We start from the raw sequence: 17,086 nt of genomic DNA, 5'->3' as shown, positions 1-17,086 counted from the left end.
GAAAGGTAGTTTCCTTGTATATATTCTCCCATTTAATTTTCATACTGTCTGTGAGATATAGATGACTATTATCCCCGTTTTGCAGATGAGGAAACGAAGTTCACAAAGAGTGGAGCTACTTCTCCTGGTCCCCGTTTGTAATGCTGGGAGTGGAACCGGAACCAAGAGGGTGTAACTGAGAAGCTCTGTTCTTCACCTCTGTGCTCTATCATATTAAATAGCTGAAATTACGACATATTTGATTTGATACCTTAAAATGCATGAAAACTGGGATTCTATTACTATTATATTATTAAAGTATAATAAAGTTATAGTCAAAATTAAGATTTTTTTGTATTAGAGAAAAAAGCTAGTATTAGTATTAGATCTAGTTCAGAAAGTAGAACCCAATAGTGTGATCACTGAGGTATGGAATTAAATAAATCTGAGGAAGTTATGAGTTTTCTCTTGGTAATTATTAGTATATTTGCTTCTACTGGTCACTGCCTTTTTTGTTTAAAAAAAAACAAAAACCAATCCAAAAATCCTATAATGAAAACAAGAGCATTGGCCTTATTTTTAGAAAACATGAAAGAAATTTAAAAGGATGGCATCCATTTAAATTAAACAGAAAGTGAAGTAAAAGAAAACATTTAAAACAGTGAAATAGAAATAGCAATCGGAAATTCTGTCAAAGAGCTACCATCCTCACGGAAAGTTTTGTTCTCTGTAATTAGTCAGAACAGAAAAGGAAGACTAGAAAACCAGAAAGACAGACAAAGCCTAGGGATGTTTTTAAACAGTAGGGGCTATCTCCTCAAGAGTGAAATGCAACATTTTGATTTCTACTTCCTTTCCAATGATTTGTATCATCTTTCCCTCAGCAAAAATATCTCCCAAGCTAGTCCCATGTGTACAGAGCTCCACTGGAAGCTACGGTAACGCTCTGTTCCCGCTGAGGTGCTCCCAGCTCCTGCTTCCACCCAAGGGAAATGTCTTCCTGAGCTGATGTTTCTGTTCCCTGCACAGCAGTACGGATGGCAGTGTGTTCCCAGCGTGGTCAGTGCTGGCTGAGTGCTACGGTACCTTCACAGGACAGGCCATGGGAGGTGACTCCGGAAAGACTCTCTCTGCACACGTTACAGAAAGTGGGTCGGGCATGGGAGCAGGCGTACCAGTTATGCATCCCTGAGAAATGTTCCACGTTAAACTGGGCCACCTAGAAACAAGACATTAACACAGATTTGCCAAACAACAGAACAAGACGATAGATAGTGAACCTCTGGAATGCATTTAGTTAGGATTAAAATTCCAACCCGTGGTTTCTAAAAAGAAAACACATTAAATAAAAAAAAAGAAAAGAAAAAAAGAAAGTCCATGTCAGATGTAAGCAAGTTGCTTAATGAGTCTACACATACTTTTCTTTGCAGAATATAGCTTTAGCTCTTCGGATGACATTGATTCTCTAAGACCAGGAGGCGCCAGAAGAAGATGCTACTTTACCTCGTAAGGTTCTCTGGTCTGTACAGACTTCAGTGAGCTCATCCAATCCTCCATCTCCTTCCTGTTCTCAGCACACAGCATTAGTCTTCTGAATGGAGTGATTATCTGAAAGGGGTAATTCAATCTAATGATTGTTAATAACCAACAAGACAGATTATTGCAAAACCTAGCAATCAATCATTCAAGGAAATTCCATTTCTAATCTCGGAGTCCTTATTTCCTTGATGAAGACAGTAAGTGTCTCTGTAACATAAATGAGTTTAGTTCTCTGAGTATGATACAATGGGGTCTAGGAAAGAAAAATTCTAAGGGGGCGTTTCTTGTCTTTAATCTCATGCTCCTCACTTAGGCTTTTTTAGCTCAGTACCAAAGGCTATGGACCCAAATAAACAATGTATTCTTATTTCATGGAATGTATCTTGAAAATTGATTTTAAATATACTTTACAATAATTCATAGTAAGCTTAGAATTCATACACAGTTTAAAATTTAAAAACTGAAAACCAAAGGAATGCAATATTGAGTGATTCATAATCGGTTCATGATAATATCAGGAATATTCTGTTATTAAATAACGCTGGATTTACAGATCATTTCCATTATCTATTTTAATATGATTTACATATGAAGGATATTTTCCCCATTGTAAAGAACTACTACTACTTTTTATGAGAGCAGAGCAGAAGAATTAACATAAAAGTCCTTCAGTTGGCTTTAAGGGAAGAAAACAATTGTGACTTTTATCTCTTTTTCATGTCACCAAAGAATGCAAATTAATTGTATTAAGAGGCTTAAGGCAAGTGAAATGAAGACTGTGCTTCAAAGTGAGGTTCTGAAATGACTTGAAAGAAGCCCCTATTTATGTGTGAATACAGCATTCTGGTTGTCATCTGGAAGTTGCGAAGTCCTAAGCATTCACCGGAAAGAAGGGACCGTTTATTTACTCGTGGAAGGAGAGCAAATTTTACACGCATACCTCGAAACTACCTCTAAATAATAAGTCATACACTTACTTACTTACCCAATAAGAATATTTCTCAGGTTAGAAGTCATTTGATCAAGTGACAATCTACATATTACATTATGGAGCAGATTTCTGAAGTCATGAAAAAGCAATAATCATCTAAAAACAAAAGAAACCCTTCCCCAAAGGAGTAAACCAGCAAGCCTCAATCACTACTGCTCATCTTAGGAAATGAGTCCATTATTCAAAACCATAGAGATCAGCCCAGTCTTAGCTACTCACCGCTCATTGCCTCCTTTCTTCTGTCTTTGGTTTAGACTGCACAGTCCTTCCTTAAACCAAGGGGCCTTTCACGCATCTGACAGGCACTCGCACTTAAATACAGCCGGCCAGAAGTCACATGGAGGAGGAGTGCCAACCGCTCAGCTTTGGGGATTTGTTAATTGCATATGAAATTGAACAGAACCTCACTTCTGCATCTTCTTCTGTTTTCCACCACTCTCTTTGGATAAAGCTTATTAGCAGTTGGTCACTTCTCTTCCTGAATAAATAGTTAATGAAAGAGCACTGCCTCCCTCATTACTTAGGAGCCAAATGGATGCTTTATTGCTTCAAAATGTTTTTCTAGGCCAGCTCATCAAATGCAGCAGAAAAGATACCATTAAATCATAATACTCTTCTGGCTCTGACGACCGGCCCGGCACTCCAGAAATCTCCCAGTTTCACTGGACTGACTGAATAAATCTGATATTTATCTGAATAAATATCACTGCTAGCATTTCTTTTATTTATTTAGTTAGTTACTTAGTTATTTGCTATACTATATGATGTAACTCTAAGGATTCCCTCGCTTTCATTATGATCTTAGAGTGAGACAAGTCTTATTCAGATAAATAAATCAGGCTTGTTATTTTATTCTTTGATTTTGTTTTTTGTAGAATTTGAAGTAAAGCAGAATGTCTGATGGTTTTAACTATCTTTAATGCCTTTGTGTTCTTTGAAAGTCGCTGTGAATTCAATAAAAAGGGGAGAAAAAAAGAATAGAGAAATAGCTTCAAACTTTTCTTATGGCTTTCGGAACTACATAAATGCCTCAAATCCTAAAAAATTTCAGCAACATAAATCATGCATGTACCTTATATGCTAATGAAGTAAAATGTGTACTTTTGCAATTTCTCTTTTTTAACAAAAACAAGTTTAAAAATGGTCAATAATAAGCAAATAAAGATCATAATAGAAAAGTTGTTTTTACAAGCCAAAAAGAACTTATAAGTAATTTTGATTTACAGGCCTTGTAATCAAGGATGATTAAGAAATCTACTGATTATAGTTACATTATAAGAAGTCTGGATGAAAAAGAAAATCCTTCGTAAATCATGTGACACAGAGAAGTCTGGCTTTGTGCTTTCAGTATCAAAAATACCTCCTCAGGCAGCCTGGAGTTGTCTGGGCCCAGATGATGACAAGGCTGGCTTACCAACCAAACCTGTAAGGTCTCCCAGATTGGCCCTTTCTCCTCTGGGGTAATCTCTCACCAGCCCACCAAAGCTCTGAGTCCTCCCCTCCCCCCCGCCCTTTTATTTAAATTCTTCCTCATCCTCCACCTTTGCAGGAAAAAATGGGACAGTCACAGTTGTTAGCTGACAGGCTTTGGTTGTACCCTAACTGAGCCCCATTACACTACAATGACTTCTCAATCAAATCTTCATTAGGAAAATATTTGGGAAGTGGCAAACTCTGAAAATTATTTGGTTCTCACTCTGAAAGTATCAATATACTCAGCCTTTTTATTATGACAGGTGAGTAGGGTGGGGAGATGGAAAGATAGAGGTGTGGGGAGGGGGCTATTCCCAGGGAGAGCTGTCTGAGACTGGCAGGGGTGTGGGGGATGGACAGGGGCAGCAGAACCAAGGCCAGGAAGTCTAGAGGACTTTTTACCTTTCTTGAAGGATCTGCAGCTTACCTATCTTAAAGTGTCCTCTAACCCCTGTCCTTACCTTAACCTTACTCTTACCCTCTCTTCCCACCACCCCAACATCCCCAAATAATTCTTTTCAGACACATCTGAACTTATTTCAGTAATCAGTTTTCTAACTACCACTTCGACCTCAGACCCTGGAACACTCTGCCTGTTCTCCCCCCGCCCCCCGCCCCCAGCGTTTACTGAGCGTGCACTGCATGCCAGAGCCCAGGGGTACAAACTACATGGGTTTTGCCTTCATAATCTAGAAAAGAGACAAGAAAGTAAATCAAGGTTTGCTTGTCTGAAAAAGAGCTGTAGAAGATGAGCACAAAGGAGAGGCATCTAAATCACTTTCCTAAATGCTGCCTCAAATAAAACACAAACTCTCCATTAACAGACATATTGCTCCATATGGAGAATTACTGGCCTGGAAGTATTAATCCAACAACACTATTATGCGTGTATAAGAACTGAGAATTTTTCAGTCTAGTAAAGTATATAGGTCTGGCATTAAATATGTAAAATTCTATAGAAAAGTAATATTATAGTTAAGACTTTAAATACATAAACATGCACAGAAAACCCCCCACAAACACTGTATGGGTCATCTTTCACTGAAGGGATTACAGATAATTATAATTGTAATTTTTTCAGTTTGTCTATGGTTTCTAAAGCAAATATGTTGTACTTTTGTAATAAAAACATTATTTATTTTTACTAACAGAAGGATGGGAATTCAGAACTTAAAACTCTGCATTGTTTTAAAGCAGGAGTTCTTAAAGTTGGCTACCCATTCAAATCACCTGGGAGAATTTTTAAAATCCCAATGTCCAGGCCACACTCTATACTAATTATCTCAGAACATAGGAGGGACCCAGCCACCAGTTTTATTTCATTTTTTTTAACTTCCAGCTAATTGCAAAGTTCAGGTATGTTTGAGAACCAGTGCCCTAAAGATATTTTGCTGTTCCCCACAACATTGTTATGATGCTAAAAAATGATGGAAGTTTCTGTAGACAAGTGACTTCCAGGGAATCGCTAATCTGCAAATTCCCAATTAGAAGCCATTAATGTAACAGCAAAGTGATTCAATGCCTGCACTCTGGAGTCAGACCCACTTTTGAATGAAGACCAACAGCATCCTTTCCTACTGGTGTGGCTGTGAACCATGTTCCCTCCACTCTGTGAGCCTCGGCGCGGTACCCGCTGAGGGAGGAGAAAGCACGAACTCCGGGCTCTACGGAGTGTGGTGGGGGTGAGTGAGACGACCCAGGAGAGCGTTCAGCACCGTGTCTGCGAGGAAACCCAAGCTCAGGAAGTATCGGCATCCCAGGTCTCGGCCCTGACAGAAATTGTGGGCACATGTACAGATTTCGTCTATAATATATGCATTTCTTTTATACGTGTGTCCACAGTCAAAAATAACGTGATCTGGAAGCATTTTGCCAACAAAATCGTCACTGACTAGAAACCACCAAAATGGGAATAATGATAATGAGCCGTTCCTTAGAAGATATTGGGAAAATATCAACAAACAGACGAGGAAAAGAAACTGTGCCCGTTTCACCGCACTACCTCTCCCCTCACCCCCGGCAGGAATCGAAGGCGGCAGAAGGCTGACCGAGGAGAAGCGCATCAGACCCCGGTACGATACTGAAAGAGCTCGGCACGCCCTCTCTACTAGGGACCACGCTGAAACGAGCCCGACAGAGTTTCTTCTTTTAACTTAGATTTTTGATTCTGCAATGAAGGAAACTCTGAAAACTTGTAGTAATTTTAAGTGTCTCACAACTTTTTCCGTTAGGAAATTCTTATTTCTAATCCAAGGTTCTTTACAACAAAGTGATCATATTTGCCTCAAGCAATCCTTTTTTTTTTTTTTAAACTGTATATATTTTACTCTACTTTTTTATTTTTTCAGACCAGCTTTGTTGAGATACAATTCACAATACCTCAATCCATCTGCTTAAATGGTACAATTCGATGGTTCTTAGCGTCCGTCCGTCCGTCCGGCATTATACAACCGTCACCATCATCTGTTTTAGAACGTTTTCACAACCCCAAAAAGGAACCCCCTTCACAGTAACTCCCCATTTTCCTCCAAAGCTGGCTCCACCCCCAGCCGTAGGCAACAAGGAACCTACTTTGTCTCTACTTCCGGAATAAGTCATGGGAATAACAGGCACAGCATAAGGAATACAGTCGATGACATTGTAATAGTGCTGGATGGTGACAGATGGGAGCTACCCTGCTGGCAAGCACAGCGTAACGTATAAACTTGTCCAATCACTATGCAGTACACCTGAAACTAATGTAACACTGTGTGTCAACTATACTCACTCAGATAAAAGAAATTAATTGAAACAACTTTTTAACTAAAAAAATAAAACGAGGTCTGACATAAAAAAAATTAATGCCATGCTTGTTAACAACTACCTAGTTCACCTATTTAAATCAAATCAGTTTCTTAACCCAAATTCATTTACAAAGTTAACTTGATATCCCAACTTGAAATTCAAAACCAAGATCACTTTCTAGAGAGAGAGCTGCAGAAGGAAAAAAGGAAAAATTTAAATAAATACATGGAGTAAAAAAAGAGATTGACAGCATTGCAACATGGATGAACTTCGAAAACATGCTAAATGAAAGCAGCCAGTTACAAAAGACCACATATTGTGTGATTCCATTTTTATGAAATGCAGTATTTATTTTTTTATCATCAGTGATTAATCCTGAACTATCTGATTGAAATGAAAATCCATATGCAGTAAGAAGCCTTTCTTGGACAGCAGAACAAACAGAAAGTTTAGTTGTACTTATAATAATTTTTTATTGCCTGTGTTTATTATAACTTATGGGATATAATTTGACTTTTGTTAAAGCCAATTCAGGTGTAATTATGTCTCTTTACCACTAGGTTTGTCACACCTGAAGTTGCCAACTGCTCAGTCTTAAAATACTCAGCTCTTCATCCTCCCTCAAATATCTGTAACAACTCTTAAATTATGTATGTTGCATTTTTTTCATTCTTCTTTTTTGAAATGAAATAATTCACTCTGGAGACTTAAATGTGCCAAACTGTAATGTAGTCCTTCATCTTAAGTGACTCTTATGAGAGTAGAGATACTTACTCCCATATTTCAAATAGTACCCTGGGAACCTCTACTTCCAAGAGCACAGGTCCTCAACTACGTCTATGCACCTGAATCAGACCAAGGGTATTTCCAAAATATACAATCATGCTCCAAAGCAGACTTGGGGCACCAAAATCTTATTTTGGAGGGAGGCATGGATTATTTTCGATGTAATCTGTGGTTTGGCAAAGCTAGACCGGTGATTCTGATGTGCAACTCTGTTTATCAGTCATGAAGGTTGTGGAAGCATCCAACTTTGCCATTAGTCAAGTAGGATCTGGTCTAAGGAATGTAAAGAAAGCGCTCTCAAAAAAAAAGAAAGAAAGAAAAGAAAGCGCTCTTACATCGAAAACCAGGGATGTACTGTATGGTGACTAACATAATATAATAAAAAATCATTATTAATAAAAAAAAATAAAAAAAAGAAAGAAAAGAAAGCGCTCTTAATTTTTATGGCTCCTTATCTTCCTTTTCAGCACCCTTCTGCTCCCAAATTTCCAGTGTTCCCATCTGTCCCTAACAGTATTCCTTCGTATGGGATCCATCAGAAAGAGCTTACCACCTACAGCACCCCGTGTGATATAACAGAGGTCCCAAAATGATGACCTCTGATGTTTTTGTTCGGCCATTCTGTTTGAACCCTGCAGTGCTGTGTTGTAAAACCACAACAATGACAAGAAGTTAAAATCCATCACTTTAGACATGTACTTTGCTCTTCACAGCACAAGTAGCTTAAACCTATTTTCTTCAACTTGCCACTTCATACACTTGTACTCCCAAGTGGACCCTGGAGGCATTTGAGTTTACAAGTCCTGCACAGACTGACTCCTTTTCCTTCTGGGGTCAATATTTCCCTATTTTTATCACCCAGTCGCCTCAAGTCCCATCTATTTTCTAAGATGACAACTGCTGACCTAAAAGTAAATTTTTTTGAAGTGTTATAGATGATAAAGGTTCAGTGCATATTTTCTCCCAGTGGTGCTTGAATTTTAATGGAAGACTAAGAAAAGTACCATGTCACAACAAATGCATTTTTGGCACCAAAACCAAAGAAGGAGCCAGATAGTATAATTTAAATCAACCGAATAACAGCATTTTAGTTTAAGAAGAGACTGTATCGTACTGATGTAATACCATAAACATTCATTATATAGCTACAAACACTGTGGAATCTGCATTAAGTGCTCATGAAGAGAGTCGTTCCATACAATCTTGGAGCATAAACCATATCTCAAATGATGTAAAATAACATCTAAAGATGTAATGGACTAACAATAAGACTGAGGGTGACAGGTAATTCATATACACTCAAGAGCCTCATGATTAATCTACTGCTGGAATTTACAAAGAAATTCTGCTACGCAGGCAGTGTGCCCTGTCAACAGGATCCTAAATCATATTGCCTGGAAGTTGAACTGAGGTCTTCCTATTCCCTTTCAGAAAGATCTACAAATCTTCTCAGATGTCTGTTTAGAGCCACGTTTAGATTTATACACAAACACACATCCACACCCTTCACTGAGAGTTAAAGAGGATCTTTGAAAGTCATTCCACCTTTCTGGCTTTGGCTGACCATCTTTCCAATGGATGAGTCATGCTGGCTGAATAACAGCTTACTGATTTTTGTGGGCATTCCTGTAATGTAGACGAGGAAGTATCAAACATGCTCTCAGAATAAAGAGAGAGGCATTAGTCATGACACGGGGAAGTCTACCCCAATGCTGCTTCCTCTCCTGAGGAGAAGTTATTTATCATCTGTATATGTAATACTAATTTCAAAAATCAAACTATAAATCAAGTAATTGCCTAAACTTTGGTATAAATAATCGATGCAGAATTCTGTAGCATAAAATGAAACATTACTCACTTGTGACAAGGTTCCACAAAAAAGTGTAAGTATTGACAACATAGATTCTGATGGAAGTTTTTTTGTAAATATGTAAAACTACTATTCTGAGAAATGTACTAATTATAGAAAGGAAAAAGACCTCTAGACAAGAGCAGAACATCTTTGCCAAGAATATGTCTGTCTTCTTATCTACAGGAATACTTGACTACAAACATGGCAAAAAGGCAATATCTCATTGATTCTCCAATCATTTTTGTGAGTTAAGCATGGAATTAATTTTGTTACAACATACTGAAGGGAAAAAAAACAAATGTAAAAGCCAGATGAGTTGTCTACAATAAGTTAATATACTTCTTATACAGGAGTTAATAAGACAGTAACAGTACTGTTACAGCAAATAAAATAAAATAAAAAGATTTTTTTCACTGTAAAATACTGACTTGAGTAACTATAGGCAATTCAATAAATCTTTCTCTTTCACAGGCTTTGTTTGAGAAGGATAATGGGAAAGAAGTAGAGTGAAGAATGAGGGGTCAAGTAGAACGATGGGAAAGATTTGCTTTAAAATACTCCAGATAAAATAGGGAAGAGAGAGACTAGATGAAGCAAGTGTTGGCTACATCAAGATAGTAGTAGCAGCTGGGCAATGGGGATGCGGGGCTTCACAGTTACCTTGAGTTTGTGTATATTTAAAATTTTTCACAATTAAAAAAAAAAAAAAAACTGTACCCAAGCATCAGGAACAAGAAAACCCTTCAAGGAACTAAGGACGGAGGTGAGGGACCTGGGTGTCTTAGTCTTCCCTTATGTATTTAGACTCCATTTAACCCTTAGCTGGAACTCAGCTCACAGACCACACTTACCAGGACCCAAGTGTCTGACCTTTAACTGCCCTCTCCCGTATCAAATTCACATTAGATGAGTAATGTGGTCCCCTTGCTCAAATGACCTACGATGTCCACAGAAGCTAATGAAGTAAGTCTTCTGATCACTGGGTGAGATGGGATGGGATGGTCTGAGCAGAAGAGAGCTATGCAAATCTTACTTCCATAATTCTTGAGCTTTGATGACACTGCTTAAGATTAGGTTGGCAGGCCACGAAACCTACTTCTTGACGAAAGAATATTGGCTTCATAACAAAGTCATTTTCCATCTTAATTTGATTTCCCTCTATAACCTAATGTTTTTTTTATTGCCTTCGAGTATTAAATATAAATAAAACATAAATTCCGATTGGTTTTCATGAAAAAAGGAACCACAGATTTCAATGCAGTCAAGTACCAATGTTCTCACTACATACACAGTATTTCTATAGGAGCTCACATTCTAAAACGTAATTTTTTCCTTTATTTCAATGTAAAAATCCAAAATACTCTAAAATCAAAATTTTACCAAAAAGCATTTAATAAAATATTAACACAATAAAAGAGAGGCACATAAGCTGGCAGAATCCAGTTTTCAAATAAGCAACTGAATTCAACATTGTATAATTTATATGGTCTTAGAATCTACATAAAAAGTGGTAAAGAAAGCTATCTATTTAATATCTTCTGGGACTATCTTGTCTTTAAGACTTTGTTTCAGAGTAATGGGCCTAATTGTGACTTCTCAGAGTCTCTGGTTCACTGGAAAACCAAAGGTAGAAGGATATAGTGAAACCATAGAAAGTAAAGACCATCCCTCTGCAGGCTGTGCTCCCCAATCCTGTTCTCCCCGGAAAAAGGATCTGGCAAAGGCCTCAGGGAGTCTACCTAGAAAGGCTTTCCGTGATGCTTACTGCGATATCCTAGTCTATCATTTGTATAGATAAATTACATGTATAATAATAAACCACTGTTTTTTTGAAGACTAATTAGCTTTGGATTCAAGTCAGTATTAAAAGTTTCTTAGAATTCAAACTGTAATTATTAATGTTTGGTCAATCCCTATCGTATTAGTTTCCTATTGCTGCTGTAACAAATTATTCTCTTACAGTTGTGGCAGTCAGAAGTTTAGGATCAATGTGTCCAAAAGGCTGCATTGCTTTTGGAGGCTATAGAAGAGAATCTATTTGCTTGGTTTTTTTCCCCTTCTAGACACTGCCTGCATTCCTGAGGGCTCATGGTCCCTTCCTTGCATCAAGCCAACTTCCTGCTTCCATGGTCAAATCTTCCCTGATTCCTCCTGCCTCCATCTAATAAAGGCTCCTGTGATTATCCTGGGTCCACTCGATAACCCCAGATAATCTCATCCCAAGATCCTTAACACAATCAAAACTACAAGGTCCCTTTTGCCATACAAAGTGACATTCACAGCTTACAGACATTAGAAACAGGGGAGGGAGAAGCAGACTCCCCGCTGAGCATGAAGCCAGATGCGGGACTCAATCCCAGGATGCTGGGATCATGACCTGAGCCCAAGGCAGGTGCTTAACCGACTGAGCCACTCAGGTGCCCCCAAAACTGGTATTTAAAAAAAGCCTAAAAATTACTGATCAGCACTTTAAGGGCAGACCAAAATCCATGGATATTTAGACTGCCAATATAAAGCAAGCATATTTCACGACTCCTGAAGGTACATAAACGAATTCAAAACTGAAAGGCAGCCTACACAAATCAGCTGCGTTATTCTTTGCAGTTCACTTAGTGTTAGCAAGTTTGCAAGCTTCTCTTCAAGCTCAGCGCCCAAGTATTTGAAAAACAGTTTGCTAACTTCCCCTGATAACCTCATCTAAGAAGTTTTCCACTTTGACTTTTCCACCACAACATGCTATTCTTACCTCGACAGCACTTTTGTCCACTTATATATTAGCATTTGACCCTGAGTCCCCCCACTTCCTGTCTGCTTCACGACTGTATTGTAAAGGGCAAGCACAATCCTAGCCCAGAGCGTGTTACTCGTAAGTGATGGGCAAAGACCATGGGGAAGAGGAGCCACAGCAACGTGACGAAAGTGCTGAAGGATGCCTATCGCTGTAGTTTAAAACTTACACTCTTCATTTGACTCCAACACCGGACTTTCATTCATTCACTAGAAAACGCAGAGTGCCTTATTTTATGCCAAGCAACGTGGCAGCTCGGGGACAGAGAGATGGAAGGCCCAGTCCTTGTACTCACGGAGCTTACAGTTCAATGAGGAGCACAGATAAGTAAACCTAACTCCAACAGAGTAGGTTCCTGCCATCTTCCAACCACTCAGCTTGGCTTCCAAGATCCTTCAAGATCTCGACCCTTACCTACTTGTCAGCACCGAGGGTGCCCCTGGAATACAGTGAAAGGCAGCTAACCAAGACCAAAGACTCAGGGAAAGCTTTCTGGGAAGTGATTTTCAAACAAGGAAGGGTGAGAGGCAAGTGAGATTTGGAGCATATTTCTGTGGGAAGGGAGCCGGGGGAAGGGAGAGAAGGAAGGGATGCTGCAAACCAAGGGACATAGAGACACATAAGGAAGAAAGGTCAAGATAAGAGCCGGGTATTGTGAGTAGTGTAAGATGGCAACCAGGGGTGGAAGAAGAAGGCAAAGCCAGAGATGTAATTACGAAAAACCTTTTACCATGCTAAGGGGTATGGATTTGAACCTTAAAGTGACAGCACACACTAACGGGCTTTCAGCCAGGAAGAGCCAGGAATCACGCATTCTAGAGAGATGGCTGGCAGCCGCAGAGAGGGTCAGCTTGGTGGTTGGGTCACAGTGGAGAAGACTCTCTGTTTTTTAGATGTATTTATTTATTTGAACAAGAGAGCGAGGAGGGGCAGAGGGAGAGGCAGAAGGTGAGGGACAGAATCCCCCAAGCAGACTCCCCACTGAGCCCGTTGAGGGGCTCGATCCCAGGCCCAGAGATCATGGCCTGGGCTGAAATCATGAGTCTGACACTTAACAGACTGATGCCCTGGAGAAGATTCATTAACCTCTGGAAAAGGCCTGACAGGACGTGAGGTTAGGGTGGCAGCGGGCTGCTGTGTATGGGAGCATGCCGTGAAGACTGAGCAGATAGGAGCAGATAGGACACAGGAAAAAGTTCATAGCTCTTTCGGAGGCAGAATTAATGGGACTTGGGGAGCATCCGGTTGTGAGGCGTGACAATGAGGCAGCAGTTGAGATGACTCCAGCGTTCACATCTGGAATGGAAATAGCTTACAAGTCCAAAACATTAAAGAATTACCACTTATGGAGTAATTGTAACAGGCCAGGACCTGTGTGTGCTAAATATAAAATACATTTTTTATATAAGATGCAAGATCTGATGGCATCTACACACCCCAAAGGTAGCAATCCATTTTACATTTGAGGAACGTAAGGCTCAGAAAGCTTTGTCACTTGCCCGAGGTCACAAAGCACACGTAGGATTTGAAACTAAATTGTCTGCCTTTCCAGCCATCTGCTAGAGAATGAAGGAACAGCAAGGAATTTACTGACATTACCCTAGAAGAATAGGCAGAAAAGGCTTCACATGCTGCTCACTTTTTCTCCTCTTAAAAATAATCAGGGCAACTGTTCAGTTGTATTTCAATCCTATCTATACTTGTATCTTCTTTAAAGATGAGCAAGAAAAGGTGCTGGTAAATTAATATCAATAACAATAATAATAATAATAATAATAAGCATGCAAACCAGCACCTTTAGAAAACAAAATGTTGACAGGATATATAATCATATATATAATTACATATAGTATGACATACGTATCATATGCATAATCATATATAGTATCTTATTTGTACATTGTACATTGGAGACTGAGAGGGTTTTTTATTTAGTATTAATTGTAATGACAAGAATCACAGTGATTTTAGAAATTATTTATGTAGGCTGTCACATACCCTTCTACTGTAAATTAGCGGTGAGTATTAGTTAATGGACACAGTAAAAGTTTTACCATTAATTTAATATTTTTAGAATGTACCAGAGATTGGAACAAAGCATTAGGCTCATTCCCTTGGCACAAGCTCTATTGATTTATAACCGTAAATTGCTTTGTACAGAACACATATGTAATGGGAAAGTTCAAAACAAAATAATTATCTTGTTTGTACCAGTCACCACAAAACTAAAACATTTCTAAAACCTAAATTTTCCATTACACCATGATCATACTTAAGGAATAGAGGAGACATCTGAATATGCTAGAAACTTCAAAAAGAGCCATGAAAATGACACCAAAGGAGTCCTTTGAGCCATTTTAATAATTTTTAAAGCATCTCTCAATTGCCTACTAGACATCACCAGGATATTTTACCATCATTTCAAATTCATAGTGTCTAATTCACAATGTCTTCTTTTCACTACCAATAAGCCTACTTGTATTCTCATTTCCTACCCTTAATTAAAGGCATCATTTATATAGCAATCCTCCCAAATTCAACAACTCTATGTTAGCTTCTTCCTCTCTCTTCTCCCTTCCTGTTGGCCACAGCTCTCCAGTCTTTCCCATAAGATTTCTCATGCATTGCTTCCTTCCCTGCCATTATAGATGGTCTGATATGTACCCTTATCATGGTTCCCTTGGACACTGTAGCAGTGTCCAACTTGGGCTTCCTGCTAAGTCCATCACTCTTGTCAAATGCATCTGATAGGAAGTTGCCAGAAAGGGCTCCCATGTAGCATTTAGAATTTTCTTTGAATAAGTAACAAGCATTTGTGACACAAACAAATGTGCTTCATTTAGGATGAAAAGTACATCTCCCTCCCAAGTCTGCCCCCAGCTACCAAGTCTCCCTCCTGAAGGCAAATATCTGTCAGCTTCTATGTATCTCTCCATATACAACAAATCTCTGCATATACAACAAATATGTGTTCTTTCAAGGTTTAAATGCATGGCTGCAGGCCCATACACACACACACAACACACACACACACACACCCGCACAGAGTAACAAGCACAGAGTAACATTTTATATATGCACATTGTTCCACATCTGGCTTTTCACGCTGGATACAACTTGGAGTTCAGTGTGTATTATTATATACAGAGCTGATTCCTTCTTTTTCATGGTTGCATAACATTGTACTATGTGAAATAGTTCACAATTCATTTCAACCAGTCTCTAACTTGCACATTTGGGTTATTTCCAATTTCGTGCTATTACAATAGGTAAGTAGCCTTGTACGTGTATGCCTTGGCACACATAACAGTACTTTCCACTACCTTTGCTAATTCTGGATAATGTGGGCAGCGAAGGCATTGATGAACCCAAAGACTTAAAAAACATTCTCTTTACAACCTATCCTGTCAAGAGTCTATCGTGGTCATGTTGTATTTAACCTCAGGTTAAAATCTTCCAGAAGGTTTTCAGCGGCACTTCGGAGTGTAGTCCTGTCAGTCCTCGCTGGTGGGCTTGCTTTTATCCACCCTGAAAAGGCATGCACAACCTAAAACATTTTCACATGAACAACACTTCACTTGCACAAAACAGCAACTCTAAATTCCCACAAAGCTCCCCAAAGGGAGAAGGATTAGAGGATTCGTCCTGATGGTTTTTCTTACAGTATGAGCCTAGCAAATAGAGCACCCCAAGATTTTAGTCTAACCACAAAAGGACCAATGGTTTCCTGTTTCCTAGGACTTTGGTCTGAGGAAGCTCATAATAACATTAAGAAGTATTTCTCTGGGTTGTATTCTTGGAAAAGATGCTATATCTTTAAATGAAAAGCTAAACAAGGTAATAAGCCCGCGGAGACAATGATGAGCAACTTCACTTCGAAAAGCCTGATGTCCAAGTTAGAGAAAAAAGAATGCAAATTTCAAACTCCACTTTGAAGTTATCAGCTTTCATAGAATAAAGCCGTCTAAACTGCATACAAGTCAATTTTAAGAGGCAAAACCACCACTCAAATTGCATTAGGGTGGTATGATTTCAGAGTGCCATAAAACAGTTTAGCCAACATAGACATAAAAAACCCACGGTTTGCCACGATCAGGCACTGAATAATTAGGAGATGACCACAATCATTAATCGCAGCAAGAATCATGTTTGTAAGACTTATTGTTGATAAAAAATCATCTGAGTCACGACGTAAAGAGTTCAACTAGAATACAAATATTTATGGGTATATTATAATCCAACCTCACTGGGGGAAATTAGGAAACTGTGCTCTCTAGCTGAATCTTGAAATGAAAGGAAAGGAATTTCTCCCAAAGGAAACTAGAGTTTACAAATATCATTCATTCATTCATTCAACAAGACACATTCTTTCATGCATTTGACAAATACTTATTGTCTTTCCCCTCTGTGCCAGGTCTTGTGTTAGCCCTGGGATCCAGGGGTGAGGAAGACAGCCTTTGTGTCTGCGAGGAAATTTCAGTCTTCACCATCCCCCCTCACTCCCTCCCACATACACACGCCAGGCAAAGATCTCTCCAACAGCACTGCGTGGTATAATGAGACAGTGTGTGTAAAGCGCCCGGCAATCTCTAAATCCACTCCTCCTCGCCTACTCTCAACAAACTCCAAGAGCCGGGAGCCCCGAATTCCGTACTAGCTGTGCAGAGCTTTTAGCCATCCAACCTTGAGAAACTCATTTCGGCACTCTGAGCCTGAGTCTGCTCTGAGACCTCTTGTTCTTGAAGGCCCCTTCCAGTTCACAGGGAATGAGAGGACTAGAGATTTCTAATAATGGACAGAGCCATTACATCACAAGAGGCCTGTTCTATCAGATGAATGCAAGTTAGAAAGTTCTCTTTTAAGTAGAGCTCAAATTGTGCCTCTGTGAATTCAA

General features: G+C 39.1%; 1 protein-coding gene across 5 annotated transcripts in view; it reads right to left on the bottom strand.

Moving 5' to 3' along the window:
• DGKH (diacylglycerol kinase eta) overlaps positions 1-17,086 on the bottom strand; it is a 168,455-nt gene that overhangs the window by 71,266 nt on the left and 80,103 nt on the right. For all 5 annotated transcript variants that reach the window (XR_007188901.2, XR_008957972.1, XR_008957974.1 and 2 more), the window contains exons 5-6: positions 1,483-1,587; positions 1,066-1,198 (exon numbers count right to left, since the gene is read on the bottom strand). Coding sequence is in view for 2 of the 5 variants with exons in the window: in XM_057308381.1 (XP_057164364.1) it covers positions 1,066-1,198; positions 1,483-1,587 (238 nt within the window). In the remaining 3 variants the exon portion in view is untranslated. The remainder of the gene's footprint in view (positions 1-1,065; positions 1,199-1,482; positions 1,588-17,086) is intronic.

The sequence above is a fragment of the Ursus arctos genome, unplaced genomic scaffold, assembly GCF_023065955.2.
Source record: "Ursus arctos isolate Adak ecotype North America unplaced genomic scaffold, UrsArc2.0 scaffold_10, whole genome shotgun sequence".
Classification (NCBI taxonomy): domain Eukaryota; kingdom Metazoa; phylum Chordata; class Mammalia; order Carnivora; family Ursidae; genus Ursus; species Ursus arctos.
Note: the sequence above shows the minus strand (reverse complement) of the source record. Positions and strands in the feature narration are given on the sequence as shown.